The sequence below is a fragment of the Mercenaria mercenaria genome, chromosome 5, assembly GCF_021730395.1.
Source record: "Mercenaria mercenaria strain notata chromosome 5, MADL_Memer_1, whole genome shotgun sequence".
Lineage (NCBI taxonomy): Eukaryota > Metazoa > Mollusca > Bivalvia > Venerida > Veneridae > Mercenaria > Mercenaria mercenaria.
This window is the reverse complement of record NC_069365.1, coordinates 14,019,742-14,042,748: the sequence shown is the minus strand read 5'-3', so window position 1 is coordinate 14,042,748 and position 23,007 is coordinate 14,019,742. Positions and strand designations below refer to the sequence as shown.

Here is a 23,007-nt window from a genome sequence, read left to right as displayed (position 1 = left end):
CATGCATGAATGACAAAGATATGGACCGGACACGCCCATCAATGCACTATCATGAAAAATTACCTTTAACGTCTAAGTGTGACCTTGACCTTTGAGCTACCGACCTGGGTCTTGCGCGCGACACGTCGTCTTACTGTGGTACACATTCATGCCAAGTTATTTGAAAATCCATCCATGGTTGACAAAGATATGGACCGGACAAGCCCATCAATGCACTATCCTTTAATGTCTAAGTGTGACCTTGACCTTTGAGCTACGGACCTGGGTCTTGCGCGCGACACGTCGTCTTACTGTGGTACACATTCATGCCAAGTTATTTGAAAATCCATCCATCGATGACAAAGATATGGACCGGACACGCCCATCAATGCACTATCCTTTAATGTCTAAGTGTGACCTTGACCTTTGAGCTACGGACCTGGGCCCCGTTTTATCATTGGTCGTACGCCCTGTCTTAGCTAAGGCTTGGTCGTAAGGCCGTTCTTACGTCAACGTCGCGTTTTATCAAAAAGATCGCAGGTACGACGTCGCAAATAAGAGCCTTAACTTTACGACTGGTCCTGAGTAGTCTCAAGTTGACTGGAAAGTCGTAAAGATGGCGGCTATACATGCAGCTCAACCCTTGCGTCGGCGCCGCGCTGCCCGTGTCTTTCGTGCCAGGGCCAGTTTGGACGAAATGCGAGATGTGGACATTCTGGCAAGGTATCGGCTTACCAGAGAAGCTATAGGATTCCTGGAGGAAAGACTTAGACCAAATCTAACGCGGGTGACAAGCAGGTCGCAGTCGATCCCCGTTTTGACTCAGGTATATTAAACACCTGCGAATAATTAAATTCTTCGTCAATCCATAGATATTTGCGTACATTTTCCCGTACAGTTACAGTAGTAGATTAGATTCTATATTTAGCAATTATCTATTTAAAGATTCAAGGGACACTACTATAAAGTTTCGCTCTGCAGCCTGTCATGAAAACAGGAAACAGGAAATAGGATTATTATTTCCTGTTTTCATGATACCTTTACAGATACACAGATACTTGATAATCAGTGAATATCAAAAATATGATGCACGCTAGGAATTCTTTATATGCAAGGTACGTCTGATATGTTATACTCGTTTGTAATGAAAGTGTGTGAGTCAGTGTATAACGTAGGCAAATTTATTCGTACTCAGCCATGTCTTAAATTTACTAATACGGTATGTCGATAATTTCACTGACACACTGAAAAAATATTGTAAGTCTGAACTTTTGAGATGTTGAGCAACATGTTACGCTTGCATGTGGTGCATTCTACATGTTTAACTTAATAACTGAACAGAATACAAAAACAAAACAAAACAAAACAAAACAAACAAAACAAAATAGTCAATATCTAAGCAGGTTGTCAGGTTCTGCCTTTTATCCTGTCATAATTGAATGTGGACATGGGGCACAGCTTCCAAAAATAATGATTGTCATTTGATTGCAATGCAGAATTAAAGTCGAGTCAAGTAATATTTATTTAATAAAAGTTTGGGATAAATATAAGACTGGTACATAGTGAGAGGTATGAGGCAACACAAATTCTGAAGAGCTTTATTAGCCGCCAACAACAGTTTTAAATGGCAACTTACATTAATACGTATACATATTGGTTTGAACATATCGCCCCCTTAATGCAAAAAGGTATCAAGTGCCTTCTTTATTCATATGCACATGGTACCTTTTTGCATTAAGGGGACGATATTATAAATTTGCATCTGAAATATGTTTGTGATAAGAGCTATAAAAAATGTGTACATATATGAGCCATGCCATGAGAAAACCAACATAGTGCGTTTACGACCAGCATGGATCCAGACCAGCCTGTGCATCCGCGCAGTATGGTCAGGATCCATGCTGTTCGCTTTCAAACCCTATTGTAATTAGAGAAACTGTTAGCGAACAGCATGGATGGCGCAGGCTGGTCTGGATCCATGATGGTCACAAAACCACTATGTTGGTTTTCTCATGGTGCGGCTCATATATAGTAGGGTAGAGTATAAGGGTGCACTTATACTTCCTTGCTAATCAGCTAGCTTTTATAGTGACATGGTAGTGTCCCCATAGATGTGAGAGGTCCAGGGTTCGATTCTTTGTCAGGCCTGAAGTATTTTCAGCCTGTTACATAAATATTTTTTATACTTCTTTGGGAATATGGACTAAATCAAAGACTTAAAATGACAGATTCTTGGTTAAAGTCCGTGTCTTCAGACAGTGCCAGCAGTAAGCATTGCCCGATGTTGCAACTTAAAGCTTTTTATAGTTATTTACATTTTTGAAAAAAGATTGGTTATTTCATGGTACCTTAATTGTATATACCGTATTATACTCATTTCATGAATTAAGCATTTCAATACCAACTTCGCTCAAAGGTTGTTACCAGTATTAATATTAGGGTTGTTTTCAGGTACTTATTGGTTTGAGATACCTGGCCAAGGGTGATTTCTTGTCTGAAGTGGCAGATTTACATGGAGTTAGTAGGTAAATGGACATTTCTTTATTTTCATACTAACAGTGCAGCTGTTTTAATCAAGTTGAATATGATTCAAGGTTGTTAATGTATATTCAACTGTTTAATCTTAATTAACTTAATGTTGTCTTTATGTTTCTTTTATATCTTTTTTGATGATGCAGCTATAGAACAAAGATAATTTATGTAAAGAAACATTAAATTTGTTACTTAACCCTTACCATGCTAAATTTCTATAATGTATTAATGAACTTGTCCCTCTTTCAATTTGGACAGTACCATTAACTGTTAAAAGGGGCGCTTACCAAAAAGATACTGACTGAATGGCAAACAGAGCAGATCATGATCAGACTGCATGGATGTGCAGTCTGATCATGATCTGCTCTGATGTCAAAGGCAGAATCAGTTGTGTCCAGCATGAAAAAGAGTTAACTTTTTAATATTTTTTTTACCTTTTTTTTTTTGTTATATATAAAGTCCCTTTTCTGCTTCAGGTCCAGTGCATGCCATATCATTGATAACTTTGTAGACGCAGTAAATGATAGACTTGACAATATCAGGTAAGGTAAAAGTTTGCTTTTATTTTATCATTTAAGTGTGTTTGTAAATTTCTGTATGAAACAAAGAGACTTTTCAGAGGTTAAAGTGCTCAAATATAAAACATCTTGTGATGAAGTGACACAATTGCAGTAATTTTACAATGAAGGCTACCAGTTGCAGTGTGTGCATCAGCCATGGCTGTATTTTCATGCAATGTTATATCGATATATTTTTCATCATTGATGAAAGGAATACCTGAAAAGGAATTCAGCAAATAACATAATCTTAAGATAGCACACCTTTTAATATATAGATTTATTTCAATTATAGATATTTATTTTATGCTTACTGGTGAAATACTGAAAAATATCAGTGAGATATTTCTCTATATCACTCACAGTGCCGAACTTCTTTTTTTTTCAGATAAAATTATCTCCCTTGAAATATATTCTTTAATTAACTCCCCTTGTTGCCTTTATAATTGCTGGTATCCTATTACATTGTATTTTTATTGCCTCAGATTCCCAGGAGGTATGGATTTGGCTGACGTGAAGCAGGCTTTCTTCAGGAAATGCAATATTCCAAATACAGTTGGAGCTGTAGATGGAACACTAATACCGATCATAGCTCCGTCACAAAATGAAGAGGTCTATGTCTGCAGAAAAAACTACCATGCAATTAACGTTCAAGCTGTTGTAGATCACAGAGCAAGGTATTGTGTTAAATTGACAGTTGCTGGAGCTGATTCCAGTCTTACATACATTATACAAACTTTTGCTTCTTGAATCTTAAAACTAAAATAGACTGTATTCTCACATGTATGCATTTTTCCTCAAACCAATCATTTGGTAATCATTTGCTTTTGTGGTATTTAAGCTGTAAAGTAAAGCAGTTATTTTGCTAACTTGCAAACTACATGTACTGTTATTATTATAGAATAGAAATCAATTTTTTATCATACATTATGTTTAGGTTTATTGACTTGGTAGCTAAATGGCCAGGGTCGACACATGATGCATCCATCTTTGACAACTGTGGACTCAAGGTAAATGCATGTACATCTTTAATATTCTGTATGGAAGTGTTCTTAGCTCTGAGCCAAAGGCTTAAGTTAAGCTTTTGTGACCACTTAATATCCGTCGTCTGTCTGTCAAAAATGTCTGGTCTGCACAATAGTTGTTTCATTTATGATTTGATTTTATCCAAACTTGCACACAACCTATATCATCATAAGATCTTGTTAGTATGTAGACCAATCTGTGAGGTTAATCATGACCAGCAAATGATTTTAAGTTTGTAAGGTAAAAGGTCACAGTGACCAGGAACAGTTAAATGGTTCCTGCACAATAAATAAAGAACTCTTGGGCCTAGTCTCATAAAAGTTGATAGTGAGGTTGGTCATGACCAGCAGATGATTTATTTTGAGGTCAGTAGGCCAAAGTTGAAGGTCACATTGATCCGTAACAGTTAAAACACTTTTTGGATGATGACTTGAATTTGCTTGGGCCTAAAATCATGGAACTTATTAGGGTGGCTTATCATGACCAGCAGATAGCCCTAATTGATTTGAGGTCAATAGGCCAAACGTCAAGGTCACATTGACCAGAATAGTACAACTTTTGTATACAGCAGGCTTTCAAGTAGTCCTACTTTTTCCTACCTTTTCCTACTATTTAGATCCCTTCCTACATTTTTCCTACTTTTTCTCAGAAAACTCCTACTTCTCCTACTTTTTTGATATTTTCAAAATAAAAAAAAATTAAAACATGTTCAATGAAATTTTAAATTAAGTAGTTAACATGATTATGCTTTAGTCTATTTGTAGAATGAATTGTGTTATATGATTTATGGTGTGATAGCTACTCATCAGGCTCTGATTGGACTACTGGACATGCTGCCATTGACCTCTTAGGGAATCTTCAGTGCCGGATCCAGCAAATATTGTCTTCTAAAGGTAAAGAGATACACATTTGAACACAAGTAGGCTAACAGATATGATTGCTGTGTACTGTAACTCTTTCCCAATGATGTGCAAACTGAGGGAATTGGGTGAACAGAAATGATACACTGTACTTTGACTTAGACCCAATTTTCTAAAGACATCTTTTTAAAACATAAAATATTGTGATCTGAATTTCACTATTTCAAAGTGCATTATAATGTTTCTGTTCACTCTAAGCATAGGTTAAGGTAGAACATAACTGTAGTGACCAACTATAATTCTATCTGGCTAAGCCGGATAAGAATTTGTTGTAGCAGTGCTGGGATGCCTTAACCTGATCAGTTTGCTACTGGTACTTCTCTCAAATGTAATTTATATTTTGATGTATAATTACATGAAAATATTTCTAAGCCACTGAAAATGTTTTAAGAAAACATTTGAGCTTTTGAAGTATCAGCTGCAAACATTAATGCTTGTAGTAGCTGAGCTAACTTGATATATTTTGCAGGTGTCAACTAACAGTCTAGATGTACCAAAGATAAACTAACATCCTTTAACATAGATACTAACTATGCCAGGTGGAAAGACTCATTTTAATGCTTCTTGGCTTAATAAGATTGATAAAAATGGACACAAACTTAATCAGTGGTGTAGAAAGGATTCGTCATCTAACTTGAATGGCTTCTGCTTTATTTGTGATAAATCAATTTCATGTTCCAATACTGGTGTTGGGCAACTTATGAACCATGCTGATGGACAAAAGCACAAAGATAATATGAAATTAAGAAATTCATGCTCCCAGAAGAAGTTCTTTGTTGAAAAACAGAGCAGTGTTGTTGCAAGTACTTCTCAAGGAGGAGGTGATACCGTGAAAAAATCTTCAATCATTCAGCTCCAGTCATTATCCCATAAGGAGCAAGTTGTAAAGCAGAGACACTGTGGGCGTTTAAAGTAGCAGCTAGTGGTTACACATACAGTTCTTGTGATGGGACACCAGAGTTATTCCAAAGCATGTTCCCAGGTAGCTCTGTGGCAAAGGACTTTACAATGAGTAAATCAAAAGTATCATATATGATATCAGATGGGCTTGGTCCTTATTTTAGACAGACTATAGCAAATAAAATAGCAACTGATAAGATACCATATACAATTCAGTTGATGAAACTGGTACAGTCCAAAATATGAAACAGTGTGATATATTAATCAGGTTTTGGAATGAAGAGAAAGGTGAAATAAGCACTATGTTTTTAAAGAGTGAACTGTTTGGTCATGCCAAAGGTGTTGATGTAGGACAGGCTTTAATTGATACTTTGAATGAAACACCTTATCAGATACCTTTAGATTTATTAGTATCACTTGGGAGTGATGGTCCCAATGTTAATAAGACTGTTTGGAACCATGTCAATACACATAAAGCTTCTCTCGGTCTACCTGAACTTACTGAATTTGTTCCATGTTCTATACATGCTGTTCACAATGGATTCAGAAAAGGTCTTAATGTCTATGGTGAGGATGCAGAGGAATTAGCCATCGACCTCTTTCAGTGGTTTAAATCACACACCTGTCAGAGAGAAGATTATGCTGCAGTGCTGGAAGACCTTAATCTTGATGAAAACATGTTTGTAAGACACGTTCAGTGTAGGTGGCTGACATTGATACCCGCTCTTGGAAGACTACTCAAGCATTGGGAGGGTTCTAGTAGATATTTCTTGAAAGTGCTACCACAGATTAGTAAAGATCAAGGAACTGACAAGTATCTGAGGAAGAATTCTAGGTACCTCAGGATTTGTGAAAAGCTGAAGTCCAAAGAAATTCTAGCACAGATTCAGTTTCTTATTAGTGTGGGGCCAGTCTTTGAAAGATTTTTGATCATGTTCCAAAAGCAAGAGCCTCTAATTCACATGTTGTATTCAGAAGCCTGTGACCTTATTAGGACATTGATGCTTAGATTTGTCAAACATGACATTGTTGCAGATGCCATCGGGTCTAAACTGGTTAAATTAGATGTGAAAGATCTGAACAACTGTCTTGATTTGAAAGAGATGGAAGTTGGTAGTGACACTGAGAAGACGTTATCTAAGCTTGACTCAGGAAAGCAGAAAAGTCTGCAATATGACATGAGGAAATTTTATCAAGAAGTAACAAGTTACTTGGCTAAAAAGCTTCCGGTTGATGTTGCTTTGGTAAAAAATATTCAGTGTTTACATCCAGAAGTAAGAGAGCAGGAAAGTGCCTTTAAACACTTGAAAAGGCTATCAGAGACTCTGCCAGGTATTTCAAAAGAAGAAGTTCCTTTAATCAGGGATGAATGGAAGTTGTATAGAGCAGATGATATTCCAGATAGCAAGATATATAATGACCAGGATGAGATTGATAGAATAGATCATTTTGGGGCTATGTCTTGAGCAGGAAAACACCATCAGGTCGTCTAAAGTATAAAAATCTGAGAAAGTTAGTGATAAGCTGTTTGTGCATAAGTCATGGGAATGCAGATGTCGAAAGAAGTCTGTCTATCAATAAGAAACTGTTAACTAATGAAAGAACACTATTGTCTGAAGAATCCCTGAATGGCCTCAGGTTGACTAGGGATGCTGTTGGTATGTACAAGGGTAAGGTCACAGACATTCCAATGACCAAAGATCTACAGTCTTCTGTTGCCAAGTCCTATCAGAAGTATAAGGATAGAATTGAGACAGAAAAAGCTGAATTTAGATTGACTGAAAGTAAAAAACAAGCATTGAAAGAACAAAGAGAAAAAGAACAGCAGTCACTGAAGCTGAATGAAGAAAGAAAACGAAAATTAGGGGAAAAAGAAAAAGAAGTAAAGAAGAGTGAACAGCAGTTAAAGGATGATCTGTCAAAAGCAAAGCATGTCTTTGCAGAAGCAAATAATAGACTTTCTGAAGCAATAAAGAAGAAAGACTTCCAGGAATTAGACATAGCACAAGGATTGTTACAGGTTGCCAAATCAAACCTTGATAAGGTTGGTGATGCTTTGGAATGTTGCAGAGAAAAAAGGCAAGACATTGATTGCAAGCGGCAAAAGATGCTTGACAATTTTATGTACAAACAGAAAACATCATTGGACTCAAGTAAATCAAACAAGAAAGGAAATTGACTATACAGAGAGAGGATAAGCCACAAAACCAGCTCTTGGTTATATAGCTTTAATATGGTGTGACACAATCATGTATAGGAATATTATATGTATTGCAAACTGATGTTAACAATATATTAATACAGTGCACAACATTCATATCTGCTAAGTCCATCATTTAGGGTTATTTTTAAAATGGGGCATGGCTTGCTAGATGTAGAAAATACATGTTTGGTTGTTTTAGTATTAGATTAGTACTTGTATGTCAATGTTTTCAGCTAACATTTTAAAATCTACTTGACCTTGCATTTTAGAAAATGTTATTGCTAATGCATGATACTTTACTTTGCTGTATCATTTAGATGCTTTGTGGCTTATAGTGCCTTTAATAATACCATTGCCTGTAATTATATAAAGAGCTACACATAATCACTTTGTACTGTCTAGATTAACTAGACTGTTCTAGGGAAGATGAGCAGAAAACACTTGGCTTATTTTTGGACAAAATCTATATGTTTCAAAGAACTTTTCAGGCATAGTATTAAGGCCCAGTTGTGAAACATAATGCTTAAAGTTTTCAATATATCTCCCTAGAACAGTAGCTTTTATATAACATTGTGATTTATGATATGTAAAAATGTTCAGTTTGAATAATAAAATGAAAAAAAAATTTTAGGTTGATGGCAGCACTTCCATTGACTTCAGAACCTGATGAGAATGAAAACAGCTTCATACACCAAAGAATGAGTTCATTTCAAGTGTTTACATGATGGCACATGTGAGTAATTAGAAGATCAAATGGTAAGTTGACCGTTACAAGATCCTACTTTTAATGATCTGATTCCTACTTTCCTCCTACTTTTCTCCTACTTTTTTATGTTAGAGGCTCCTACTTTTCTCCTATTTTTTCTTCAAAAGTCACTGGAAAGCCTGTATACAGTGACCAAATAATTTCTGTTCCTTGTGAAATTACTGAATGCATCAAGGGGGCATTTCGTGTTCTAATAGCTTGTCAACACCCTAGAGCCAACATCTATGACCATATCTTCATGAAATTTATTCAGAATGTTTAACTTGATGACTCTTATGCCAATTCTGAAATTGGATCAACTAAGCCCAAGAACTATGTCACCCTTTTAAGTCAAAAGAAAAAAACTCAGTGACAATCTGTAGGCCACATTTAAGACCTTATCTTCATGAAACATAGCCAGAATGTTCATCTTGATGATTCTTAGTCCAAGTGTGAAACTGGGTCATGTGTGGTCAAAAAGTAGGTCACCTACTCAAAACAAAGGGACGCTTGTGAACATTCTATGGTCAAATGTATGACCTTAACTAAATATAAGTTTATAGGAATGGTCATTTTAGACTTGAACTTAATAATAATGCTGTTGTAAATTGCTGGAGCTCATACCTATGTATTTGAATTTGTTTGTGTGCATTCTTGCATTCATTTCAAAGTTATGTAAAAGTGAATTAAAATAACATGCTTCAATTTTTATTTATTCAACAGGACCATTTGGAAAGACACGAACTGGGTCACCTCCTAGGTGATTCTGGTTATCCATTAAGAAAATACCTCATTACGCCAGTAGCAACTCCGACCACTGAGAAGGAAGTTCAGTTCAACCAAGCTCATTCAAGTGGCCGGATGGTGGTTGAAAGAGCATTTGGAATGTTAAAATCTAGATTCAGGTTTTTACTTTTTATTTTTACTTAATATTATATCTAAATTCAACAAAGATAAGTTTACTGCTTAGTAGATGTCAATCTGTTCGCATCTTTTTCTAGACAAAAATGTCTCTTATTTATGTTAAACTAAAAAACAGTACAGTTTTTATTCCATTTTCATTTATCACCACATGATCGGATCAGAAAAGGCTATAACTTAATCACTAGGTATAGGTCAATGTCACAATTTAAATGTATGGGCTCCATTTTTAGCTCACCTGTCACATAGTGACAGGGCGAGCTTTTGTGATCACCCTTCGTCCGTCATCCATCCACAATTTCGTGTCTACACAATAGTGGTTTCATTTATGACTTTATCTTAACCAGACTTGCACACAATTTGTATCACCATAAGATCTTAGTTTCTTTCTTGAACTGGCCAGAACTCATTATGAGTGCCAGAGTTATGACTCCTGAAAGGGCCAAAATTAGCTATTTTGACCTTGTCTGCACAATAACAGCTTCATTTCTAAATTTAATTCAATCAAACTTGCACTAAACTTGTGTCAATATAAGATCTTGGTTCCTTTCTTTAAACCGTCAGATCCCATAATGGGTTCCAGAGTTATGGCCCCTGAAAGGGCCAAAATTAGCTATTTTGACCTTGTCTCAACAATAGCACCTTCATTTATGATTTGATTTTAAACAAACTTGCACACAACTGGTATCACCATTATAAAGATCTCGATTCCCTTTTATACGCCTCAAGGGGCGTATTATGTTTAAGATACTCGTTTTAAAGCCCAGTCCTAAAACCTGTAGAGGAATTTCCGTGCAACTTAGGTCTGGTTTACCTCTTTATGGTTGTATAGAAAATGCTACTTAATTGCTTCTTTGTAACTATGCAGAAATGCATTGAATTACTTGTTAACTTGGTAGTAAAATTTCAAGATTTTCAATAATCTTACACCAGATGTAAATCATAAAGCTTACAAAATTTACTTTCGATCAGAAATTGATATTTTGTATGCAAATTAGGTATATAAAGTCCACTAATATCTTTGTAAGTATGTAAGATAAGTTTTTATCCTTCAGATGTTTGCACAGAACTGGAGGAGTTTTATACAAACGCCCTGGAAAGAGTTGCCAGATTGTAACGGCTTGTTCAAGACTACATAACTTCTGTTTAGAAAGAAACATTCCATTGCCAGATATCAACCAAGTCATTGTTGACAGACAGGAGGAGGTGCTTGCAAATACTGCAGATCTAAATGCTGTTGCTTATCGGCAGCACCTCATTGAGCGTTTTGGCTAGAAGACGGATAACTGGGCCACTTTCTTAATCTCATCTGTACCATTACAACAATTAATTGTAATTATTAGTCCCCTACTGGTTGAAAACCAGTTTCGGGGACTATAGGAGTGCGCTTTTCCGTCATTCCATCCGTCCGTCCGCCCGCAATTTCGTGTCCGGTCCATAACTCTGTCATCCATGAAGGGATTTTTAGCTCGACTATACAAAGTATAAGGAGAGCTATCCTACTCGCCCTGGCGTCGGCGTCTTTCCGCGTCCCCACCTTAGTTAAAGTTTTGGTGCACTTTCTCTTTTTTCCACTTATCTCTGTAATTACTTGATGGATTTGATTCAAGGTCAGAGACCACCAATTCAAAAAAGTACAGGGAACTTACTGGGAATGAGGTAAATGTATACCTGGGAATAAGGTAACGTGTGTGTGTTCTGATTGGTCAGTCATGTAAACAAACCCAGGAAGTGATTATTTTTTCAAAATTGATATTTTTTCACTGCATTTACAGTATTTTATTATACATTTTGACAAAATTTGCTACATTTTATGTGTATTGAAAAAAAGGTGGTCATCTCATTCACACGAAAATTACTTAAATAAAGTATCACTATTCATATGTTTTTCGTCCGATATTTTGGTAGAACTAGGATAGTTCTTGAAAAACTTGTAATTGGATATACATGTTTCGATGTATGGAAGGCCGTACACGCCATAATGTTACAATGTAAGTCTATGGGAAAACAGTTGGTGGTCTCTAACCTCAAACTTGAAATACTTATTCCTCATCATCATCCACATCATCTGACACAAGGGCCATAACTCTGGCACCAATATTTCATGAATTATCCCCCTCTTCACTTAGATTTTCAGGTTAAAGTTTTGATGCACTTTCTCTATCTCTGTTATTACTGAATGGATTTGATTCAAACCAACATCATCACCCACATCATATGACGCAAGGTGCATAACTCTGGCTCCGTTTTTTCATGATTTATTCCCCCTTTTTACTTACAATTTCAGGTTAAAGTTTTGGTGCACTTTCACTCTTACCTCTATTACTGATGATTTGATGAAATAAAATGTATAGGTCCGTGTTCTTATTTTTCAGATATTTGACCATGATTAAAGTAAACCAGACATTTCACGCTAATTTTAAGAAATTATTTTGAATTATTTAACGTGTGATATGTTTTAATATCATATTTCGACTTTAGAAATATAGCAACAGAGCCACTAATAAAGTTACTCACAGGTTGCGATTAACCCATAAAATGATTTTCATTTCCGTACACCGAATCCAGTCTATATTCTACGTTTTCCGGAAAAATGACGTTACGCCATCACTTCCGGTTTATCAAACGTGCAGAACTACCTTAATAAGATGATGTGTCATGCACAACTTTCAGACCCCTTGCTCAAAGGTCAAGGTCACACTTGACAGTCAAATATTAACATGGCATGAAAAGGGTCTGTTTCGTGTCCAGTCCATAACTCTGTCATTTATGAAGAGATTTTAATATCACTTGGCACAAATGTTCCCCATGATGAGATGACATGTCATACGCAAAATGTGGACCCCTGCCTCAAAGGTCAAGGTCACAATTGGGGTCAAGAGGTCAACAGGGCTTTTTCCTGTCCGGTCCATAACTTTGCCATCAATGAAGGGATTTTAATGTTACTTGGCACAAATGTTCCTTATGATGAGACGACATGTCGTGCGCAATATCTGGACCCCTAGCTCAAAGGTCAAAGTCACAGTTTGAGATAAAAAATCAATAGGATTTCTTTCCTGCCCGGTCTATAACTTTGTCATGCAAAATAGGATTTAAATATCAGTTGGGAAATATACTTCCCTGGGTGAGACAACATGTCATGCGCAAACCCCAGGCCCTAGGTCTTTGGTCAAGGTCACACTTAGAGGTCAAATGTCAGAAATAAAAATTAATTTGTCTTAAGCATTTCTTCTTCATGCATGGAGGGATTTTGATGTATATTGGCACAATTGTACACCATCATGAGGCGAAGTGTCATGCGCAGGTTCCTTCTTTAGAATTACTTCCTTTGTTGTAACTTTTTTAAAAATTGACCGTTAGAAAAAACCAAGACCATTTTTCTGTGGTACAACATAGATGTTACTTTCAAATTTTAGGTTATTACAGCTGAGACATTTATAGTCATTTTCCAGTAGGGGACTTTGTATTGCATGGCAATACTTCATTCACTTGTTTTTTACTAGTAAAATTCTTAGTGCCTACGACAACTGAAAATAAGTTAAGTTTCTTTATAAGTATGTAAGTTGTAAATGTCAACAAAATTGATTGATAATTTTGAAAAATTTTGTAACCATGTCATTTTTTGGTTTCATTGAGATCCAGCCAACATCTGATAAAACTGTATTTATAAATTGTAACTATTTTTCACTTTCTGAATTTCATGGTACATCTGTTACCATCTATTTACATCTGAATATAGTTCTTTTTGTTTGCACACCAATATTTCATATGTGGTATTAACTAAACAATATTTGATGCCAAAATAAACATATTGAATTGTATTGTTTATATGTTGAAATGGACAAAAATAATAGGATAAAAAACACATGCACAATGTTTTGTTTTTAATTATTAAAGTTGAAGTGTATTCAGTTATTTGAACTGTGGCAGTTTTTCTATCAATGATAATAGTAAACTTAGCTCGGCTACTCGAAGAATAAGTAGAGCTATCCTACTCTACACAATGTCAGCATCAGCGTTGCATCTTGGTTAAATTTTTGTATCAGTCCTTTTTTAGCAGATACCATGATAAAGGTTCGTCATATAGCAGTTTTTATTTCCAATATGTTTCATTGTAATTCAGAAATGTTATGAATCCAGACACTTATTAAACTGACTACAAATGTATTTACCTTCATCATGCTGGACATAATTGATTCTGACTTTGCAACCAGTGCAGATCAAGATAAGACTGCACATCTGTGTATTCTGAACATAATCTGCACTGTTGAGTCAGTTTATTTAGGTAAGCATTCATTTTCACTGTTAATAACTCTGTCAAAATTGAAAGCTGGACAAGCACATTAAAGAATTTTAGTATGGGAAGGGTTTATTTAATTATATGCTTATGTACAATTAAAAGGGTATATAAAAACTTCCTTAGCAATCTGAAAGAAAGTGCAGGGAAGCATTGCCCTGCAGCAACTTACATTTCTACCAGTTTAATTGAAATCCTCTATTCTTACTTGGAAGGACAGAAAACGGTTTAAACCACAATGATATTTACATGAACAAAGGACTATACCTCTTGTCGTACTAATACAATTTGACAAGCGTTTCCCTATGCTGAGTTTAAATTTCAAATTCTACCATGTTTTATATAATTACTCCACATATGTAATTGATATAGTTTTGGGTGGATGAAAAGTTGGCAGTCCAGACAAAGCCACAGCTATATTCCTCTGCCTTCACTGGTAGACAGAAATGTGCTGAAACAATTAAGAAACAACAAAGTAAATAAGTGCTACAAGATTTACTTTATAATATCTCAGTTTTAAACTGTGTACATGAAATTTCATCCTCCTTTATATGCTGTCCTCTGTTATCTGAAGTAAACAAGAAAAAAAGAACATAGTGTTGAAAATCTATCTTTTTTGTACTTTTTTTTAAATACGGCATAAATGCTTGCGACTTAATTGCACATTTCATGCAAATCTAAAGAACGGAATTAAATAGTGTGTGAATGTGACTTGATAGATATTAAAACTGTGTGTTTTAAATCAAATTAAAGGAAATGAATATAATTTGAAATTACTGTTGTTGCATAAAACTATGAATACAAGGTAAAGATCTGTTTATAAAGATTTGATATCAGGCTAGCTATAATGTAATTTTGTCACTGATCACACGCTTTCCTTTGTTGATATCATATATCTCTGTATTGGGTAATTGGATTTTATCATTGTAGACAAAAGAGAGGTATAATAAAATAATGCTTATTGTTAACCTTATAAATATTAATGAATTGTGACATTTAAAGTACAGTAAACTTACTGTTCTGTAAAAAGATCCAGGATGCCAGACAAGTCATTCTTTTCTGCCAGTGTCTTGGTTGCTAACTTAAAAAACTCCTCTTGCACAGCGAGGGTTTTCACTTGCTGCTCTGCAACCTTCCTCTGACTTCTGCAGAGTGCAGTGTTTTCTTCATAGAAGTTTAACTGAGCCTCTTCTAACTCAGTCAATGATCTAATGAAATAAAACAAGAAACAACTTAAAGGTGGTCAATCACATTTAAACAACATTTAATGACATTTTTTACTTTTTGTATATTCTGGTAGAGAATTATTTAAGGAACAAAAAGACCAATTACAAAGAGTTAGATTCCTATTTGAAATGTATATTTTATTATTTTTATAAAATTTTGTATTACTCCCCTTTAATATGAAAGTATTAAAAAGCTGGGTATTTCTTTTTATTTCGATACAATGTCTAGTTTTACATTTGCATTTGATAGACATATCAACTATTGAACAATCTGAATCAAAATGCAAGTTTAAAAGCTGTGTGCAGCTTCTGAATTCATTTATTTCCAATCTATCTTGGTTGCGCAACCAAGATAGGCAAAGGGAGGTAATAATAATTTTTCAAACTTGCGTTTCTAATGAATTCCATCTAAATACATAATTTTTAATGCAAATATTTTACAAATATATTACAATATGTCTAATATTTATACATTTCCTTCGGCAAAGTATGTTTATCAAATTTATACTTATGATAAAATAACTCTATCTTGGTTGGGCAACCAGGATAGGAAAATGAAATTTTAAAAATACCTCCAGTGAAAATCTAATTTGTATTAAGTGTTGAGTGAACGTAAATGAGTGTAAATGATCAGATGCTAAAGTTTCGAACAAATCCGTTACATGGCCAAAATCTGATTATCCACCTTTAAGTAAACACTACAAAGATAATCATATCTTAATGACATAGCCAACTTTCAAATGCAACACTAAGTTTATTTCTCTCAAAACAGATTTCAACAATAAGGCCCTAAAAGATGTCCTAGTTACAATGTAGTTAAGTTCATATTCAGTGTATTCTTTATTGATACAACCTTAAATTCTCATCATTTATAACCCCACAAAAACAAAGTTTGGGGGTGGTATATAGGAGTGAGCTTGGCGGTCGGTCGGCCTGTTGGTTTTGCATGGTTTCCAGATGATAACTCAAGAAAGGCTTGACCAATTTAAATATTTTTGGTATACAGGTGTAACATCAAAAAATACAGGTAAAGTTCTACTTTGAGGTCTGTAGGTCAAAGGTCAAGGTCACAGGGACTGGGAACAGTTAAGTGGTTTCCGGATGATAACTTGAGAACGTTTGGGCCTATGATCAAAAATTTTTGTACACAGGTGTAACATCATGAAATGCAGGTCAAGTTCCACTTTGAGGTCTGTAGGTCAAAGGTCAAGGTCACATTGACTCAGAACAGTTAAATGGTTTCCGGATGATATCTTTAGACCGCTTGAGCCTAGGATCATAAACTGAAATGCAGGTCAGGTTTGACTTTGAGATCTGTAGGTCAAAGGTCAAGGTCACAGTGACTCGGAACAGTTAAATGGTTTCCGGATGATAACTTGAGAATGCTTGGGCCTAGGATCATAAATTTTGGTACACAAGTGTAACATCATGAAATACAGGTCAAGTTATACTTTGAGGTCAGTAGGTCAAATGTCAAGGTCACAGTGACTTGGAACAGTTAAACAGTTTCTGGAAGATAACTTGAGAATGCTTGGGCAGAGGATCATGAAACTTTATAGGGAGGTTGATCATAAATAGCAGATAACCTCTAATGATTTGTGGTCAGTAGGTCAAAGGTCAAGCAAGTTCGGCCTAAAAACCGCTTAGTTCTGTGACAATGTCATATTGTGGGAGTATAATTCGTCACTCCTGTGACAACTCTAGTTTTATCTATTTTACATACAAGGTCCATATGCGCAGACCCGTAAGAGAACATTATGCATCAATTATGATGTCAAATTGCCACATGACGTCTATATTACATTTCTCCGCAGGAAAATAAAGTCCAGCATAATATTTATTAAGGTATGTCAATGAGCATGTCAGAATGAAAATAATCAAGGCCTTCTTGTGATTTATCCTCTCATTTACCAAGGTTTAGAGTTCAGATGCTTCATTAGTTAACTGTGGTAAATTAGACGATAAACCACTCGAAGTCACTGATAGTTTGTTAAAAAGTAAAAATACCTTTTCCTCTTCTTTCTGTCTCTCACTTCATCTACAACTTCTTTTCTGCTTTCAACCTGCAATACAAGCATTTTTCATTCAGATGTGTCTTTTACAAAAAAGGACATTAGGAAGATACAGACTGTTAAGTTATTGCATGAATTCCAAGAAAATGGAATGATATTAGGTTTAGTCCTTATCAGATGGAATCCTCTTTCATAGAGATCAGTTTTTTTGGGATGGAATTATATTTCCCACAGTTTTACATTAACAAGCTATGACGTCAAATTTTATTATCAGACATGTTAACTCAATTTGCAAGATACTGAAAAATGTCTCATATATAGGTGCTATACCTATATATAAAACACTGACATGTAAAAGAAGAAATTGTGTCTCTTGAATGAGACGCCACATATGTTGAATGGGCCCTTAAAACTTTAAATAATACATCTTTTGCTTGGGCATTTTGTACCATTGCTTTCTAATCCTTAACAGACAAACTAAAGTGTGAACATAGCTGAATTTTGGGGGATTTCGTAAGGACTTCATTTCCACCTGACATTTTTCTGCTTGCATGCCTCTGAAACTAAATAATATGTACTTCTAACTTTTAGCCATTTCTCAATCAAAGGACAGCCCTTGATAACATTATATAGATACCTGTACATTGAATAGTACTTGGGTGGATTACCACTGTCTCCTCCCCCTCCACCTGCACAACGGTCTCACTCGTACTTGGTTGCACACATGTTTCCTTGACACCTATTGATAGTGGGTAATAAATATTTACTCTTACAGTGAATGACAGACAAAGATATATAATTCAGTCTATTTCAGTCTCTTAATATATAATATAATCACTGGAGTTTGAAACTCAGCCAATAAAACCATGGAAGACTGTCATCAAGAAAATAATATATACCCACTTTATACAAAATAAACACTTTATACATCACTTAATAATGTCCTGTGTTTTTACTGTATGCAGACATTTTATTCCCTAATGAAGGCTAACTAAATGTCTAAACTTTGGAATTGAAATATCGAAGAAACCTTTTTGAAGTTGTTGTATACTTTTACATATATATGAAGTCTTTCTTATCGGTAGAATTTCAAACTCATGTGATATAATGCAATTCTCATTCAGCTTTCTGATTATTAGACGAAATCTCTTAAGTATGTTGAATGAGTGCAAAGATGAAACAGTTACAGCATGTAACTTAAATAGAAATGAAAAGAGTATATCTATATTGTTAAACCTGTATTAAGATTAAAAAGTGGCAACTTATACAATTTGCTTCTTAAAAAAGTGACATAAAACATAATAACAGTATCATCGATGATAAAGATGAATAGATGTTTATCTTGGTGACCACAAACACAAGTTAAACCATCTGTATACTCTGTAAATTAATTTCATATTATAAAATTAAAAGTAAATGCAAATGCTTCCTGTTAATTTGAAATAACTGTTTTCAGCTGAATATACTCCGATGGGGTTAAGTGCAGTTCTATTTCTAGTACTTTCAAACTTGCAGCTATAAAGTTGTTTTAATTAAGATGGGTTTGTTTTATATGATAACTGTCAAGACAATAACAAAATACCAAATGAAATATTTGAGCCACGCCATGAGAAAACCAACATAGTGGATTTGCGATCAGCATGTATACAGACCAGCATGTGGCATCCGCACAGTCTGGTCAGGATCCATGCTATTCCCTTTTAACGCCTATTGAAATTTAGAGAAACTGTTAGCGAACAGCACGGAGCCTGACAAGACTGCATAGATGCACAGGCTGGTCTGGATCCATGCTGGTCACAAAGCCACTATGTTGTTGTTCTCATGGCGCGGCTCATTTGTTAATTTACCCTTTACCAGTAAAGGAGTTTTTTAATTTACACACTGCAACATATGATTTGTTATCTATATTCCTTTATTTGAAAAAAAAAATTCAAAGCTGTTCAAATGCTACAACCTTCAGCATTCTTTTTGAAAATGTCCTGTCCATCATTGAGTCCATCTATTACGGCAGAAGGTATTACTGATATTATCTGGAAATAAGCAGAAAGAATGGAGTACAATCATAAAATTCTTTAAAAGGTGTTAAGTTAAGACTACTGAAACTTCAAATTTGCTTCTCAATAATTGTACCTTAGCTCCTTTCGGCTACTGTAATAATGTTGGTGATTTGTTTCTAGCTTTTGAATATTATTCTCCAATTATCATTAATATTAAAATACAAGAAAAAATAAGCATCCTCAAGGATTCCTCAATGAAACACTTCTTAAAATTATAAGTTACCAATCTTTGATACCTTCTCTTCCCAATCTCTCAATGAATTCACTGCCCCACCTCCACCTGTCTTCCCCATTTCCTTCCTCCTGATCTGCTCCTTCTTCTTTGTCTGACTCTACATAAGACATTGTAATGATGTTTGAAATATAAATGTTAACAAAAATATATAAAACATATATTTTATTGCCAGCCCAGTTAGCTGAATCAGTTTCACACAGGAAGTTGAAACTTGTAATTCTAGATGAGGGTTTAAACTGGGATCCACTGTATGGTTACTATATATAGTTGAGTAAATTATTAAATGAGGAACAAAGAGCTAAAGAAATAGATCTTTTGTAATAAGACTGACCCCGCAGAGATTTTCTGTATTTTATAATTCCTCATCAATTTTTAGATGATGAAATGAAATTCAAAGAGTATACCTTCAAATCCTTCCATTTTTTCATCACCTCCTCTACCGACCTGTCTGACCCTCCAATACTGTTAATTCTGGAAGAAAATATTAAAGGTCCGATATTAAATGAGTGCATTGGGTACAAACTGAAGGTCAAACTTAGTATTTATCTACTTATAAATCTGACCATACAAAAATATAAAAATACTATAATATAATTGGTGCAAAACTATTGTAAGTATATATAAATAAAGAACAAGATACAATAGTTTTGCGCCAAGCCCTCAGATTGGTTTAATTGTAAAAAAAAACAAAAGTCAGCTAGTGTAGTCAATTAAAAACTCAGTCAGAGCTTATGTTGTTTTGTTATATCTTATATGCCTTGTTGACTTAAAATTAAACCTATCTTGTCTTGTCTTGTCTTGTCTTGTCTTGTATTTATTATACATGACACTTTCAAGTTTGTTTTTATTATAACTGATTACATAATTCTATAATTCATCGGTCATTTGTAGATCTATCTGAACAGTGTTTGTGTTCACAAACACAAATTACAGCATTTGCAAATGAAGAAATCAGTATGCCTTTTCTCTCGATTCAGATCTCGAACCTTCGTCTTTTGAAGATTAGCATGCAGGCAGCTATTTATTGATTTTAAATTTTTTGCATGTTGTGGTAAACCATGATAGTTAAAAGGAATGAAAAATATATACATATGTGGTAGCATATGTGGTAGCCTACAGACTTATTTGGTTCAATGAGACACCGGCTGGCTATTTCATTGGACGGGTTGTCGACACAAGCCCAAGACTGGCCATCCGAACTAGCTAAACCTAAACTTGCATTGTATTAAGAAATTATTTGCACAACACTACTGTAATCCTTATAATTGTAGCCTTACTCATTTGACTTATCAGGATGACTTATTTTAGGATATGTACTTACACGACTGTCCGAATTTCTGGGTTGTCCGAAATTCTGGGTCGCAAACCAGTATATATTATAGATATCCATGTATGTATATTATACGATATTTTTAAGTGGTCATCCTTCTAAGACGTGAAGGGACGGCGACAGTCAAAAGGCAGTTATTATATCTATACTGTATGACGCTATTTTAAAAGCATTTGTTCAGCTAAGGGGCCTCCGTGGCCGAGTGGTTAAGGTCGCTGACTTCAAATCACTTGCCCCTCATCGATGTGGGTTTGAGCCTCACTCGGGGCGTTGAATTCTTCATGTGAAGAAGCCATCCAGCTGGCTTACAGAGAAGAAGCCATCCAGCTGGCTTACAGAAGGTCGGTGGTTCTACCCAGGTGCCCGCTTGTGTGATGCACGGAGGGGCACCTGGAGTCTTCCTCCACCATTAAAGCTGGAAAGTCGCCATATGACCTATCATGTGCTGGTGCGACGTTAAATAAAAAAAAAATTGTTCAGCTAACGAATGTCTTTGTCAACAATAGGATCAGTCACAGTACTTTAGAAATATAGAAAGACGCGGAAATACGAAATGAAAAATAAACCTTTCACAAATATCCCTCCAGAACTGCCCCTTTTCCTTTTCACTTGTGTCTCCGTGCCTACCATAAATGGTAGACACATTGTCTGTGCATCCGTTGACAAGGACGCTGACTTCGTTTACTTGCCAATTACTCTTTCTGCTTGTTTTTACTTTTGTAGCGGACATCTTGTCATTAGATACAGACGATTTTTGACATAAGTCACGTGACCCGGATGTTTACATTTCAGACTGCATCACTGTTTTTTAGGTCGTACGACGGAAAACAGTCTTAGCTGCGACCGAAGATGTACGACCGTGTTCATAAAACGGTTCGGCCGTAGTCGCAGAAAAAATCTTAAATATCTGTCTTACGATGCGACCGGCCTTACGACCGACCTCGATGATAAAACGGGCCCCTGGGTCTTGCGCGCGACACGTCGTCTTACTGTGGTACACATTCATGCCAAGTTATTTGAAAATCCATCCATCGATGACAAAGATATGGACCGGACACGCCCATCAATGCACTGTCCTTTAATGTCTAAGTGTGACCTTGACCTTTGAGCTACGGACCTGGGTCTTGCGCGCGACACGTCGTCTTACTGTGGTACACATTCATGCCAAGTTATTTGAAAATCCATCCATCGATGACAAAGATATGGACCGGACACGAAAATTGCGGACAGACTGAGAGACTGACAGACCGACAGACTGACAGACGGTTCAAAAACTATATGCCTCCCTTCGGGGGCATAAAAATGTATCCAAAATGTACTGTCCGGATACTGGTACACTTTCGGAATGTCATCGGAAAGTAGTTTTTGCTCAGTTTACTTGGCCAACTAAGCTAAATCTGAGATACTTCCTCAAATAATGATGCTACTTATCATTAAAAACTGCATTGAAAGTCAGTTTTTTAAGGAATTTTGGAAATATGCATATGACATCGGGTGTAATTAGACTCATGAACGGACATTATAAACTTATTTTTGCTTTCAAAATTCATCAAAATTTGTGAAGCTTCTTGTTGAAATTACGGTATGATCACTAAGCAATGGTCTAATTTAAAGTTTGCATGAAAAAATCTTGCAAGGCACTTTTCACATGCTCGGTAATCAGCTGCTTACGATAATTTAATAATTGGCGCCGTGACGTAACTTGCTGATAAAAAAATCAGCGAGGCATGTCTACAGGAGAAAGGGCGGGATTTAGCAGAAGATCAAAGGCAGGAGGGCATGACCGTGAGTGTTTATTTTGGAATACACGTGTCTGTCGTGGAAATAGTTTTACTGAAGGAAATGAATGATAAGAGAAAGGATTATCAAAGGAAAATGCCTCCGGGTCCCGAAGGACGCACAGGCAAGTATCATGCCGGGTCCTTTGAGCGTCTTTTGAAAATCTCCCGGGTCTGGACCCGGGGTCCCGGGTCAAATGGAACCCCTGTAAGTAAGTTTATCACAGTAAATAAGTGTGTGAAGTGTCAATCCATTCCCACAAGTGGTTACTGAGATACCTGCTTACAT

General features: G+C 35.7%; 2 protein-coding genes across 2 annotated transcripts; one reads left to right on the top strand and one right to left on the bottom strand.

Annotated features, from left to right (window-relative positions):
- The first annotated feature begins 438 nt into the window (after positions 1-438).
- LOC123540066 (putative nuclease HARBI1) lies at positions 439-13,604 on the top strand. Its single transcript, XM_053542740.1, has 7 exons — positions 439-1,094; positions 2,431-2,504; positions 2,988-3,053; positions 3,554-3,745; positions 4,006-4,078; positions 9,586-9,767; positions 10,839-13,604. Exons 4-7 carry the CDS (start codon positions 3,567-3,569, stop codon positions 11,056-11,058), a joined length of 654 nt encoding a protein of 217 aa, XP_053398715.1. The 5' UTR covers positions 439-1,094; positions 2,431-2,504; positions 2,988-3,053; positions 3,554-3,566; the 3' UTR covers positions 11,059-13,604.
- Positions 13,605-17,920: 4,316 nt separating this feature from the next.
- On the bottom strand, positions 17,921-22,145 carry LOC128557252 (nuclear apoptosis-inducing factor 1-like). Its single transcript, XM_053544439.1, has 5 exons — positions 21,507-22,145; positions 20,015-20,081; positions 19,612-19,707; positions 19,273-19,348; positions 17,921-18,057 (listed from the first exon to the last, which is right to left on the bottom strand). Exons 1-5 carry the CDS (start codon positions 21,668-21,670, stop codon positions 17,921-17,923), a joined length of 540 nt encoding a protein of 179 aa, XP_053400414.1. The 5' UTR covers positions 21,671-22,145.
- Between the last annotated feature and the right edge of the window lie 862 nt (positions 22,146-23,007).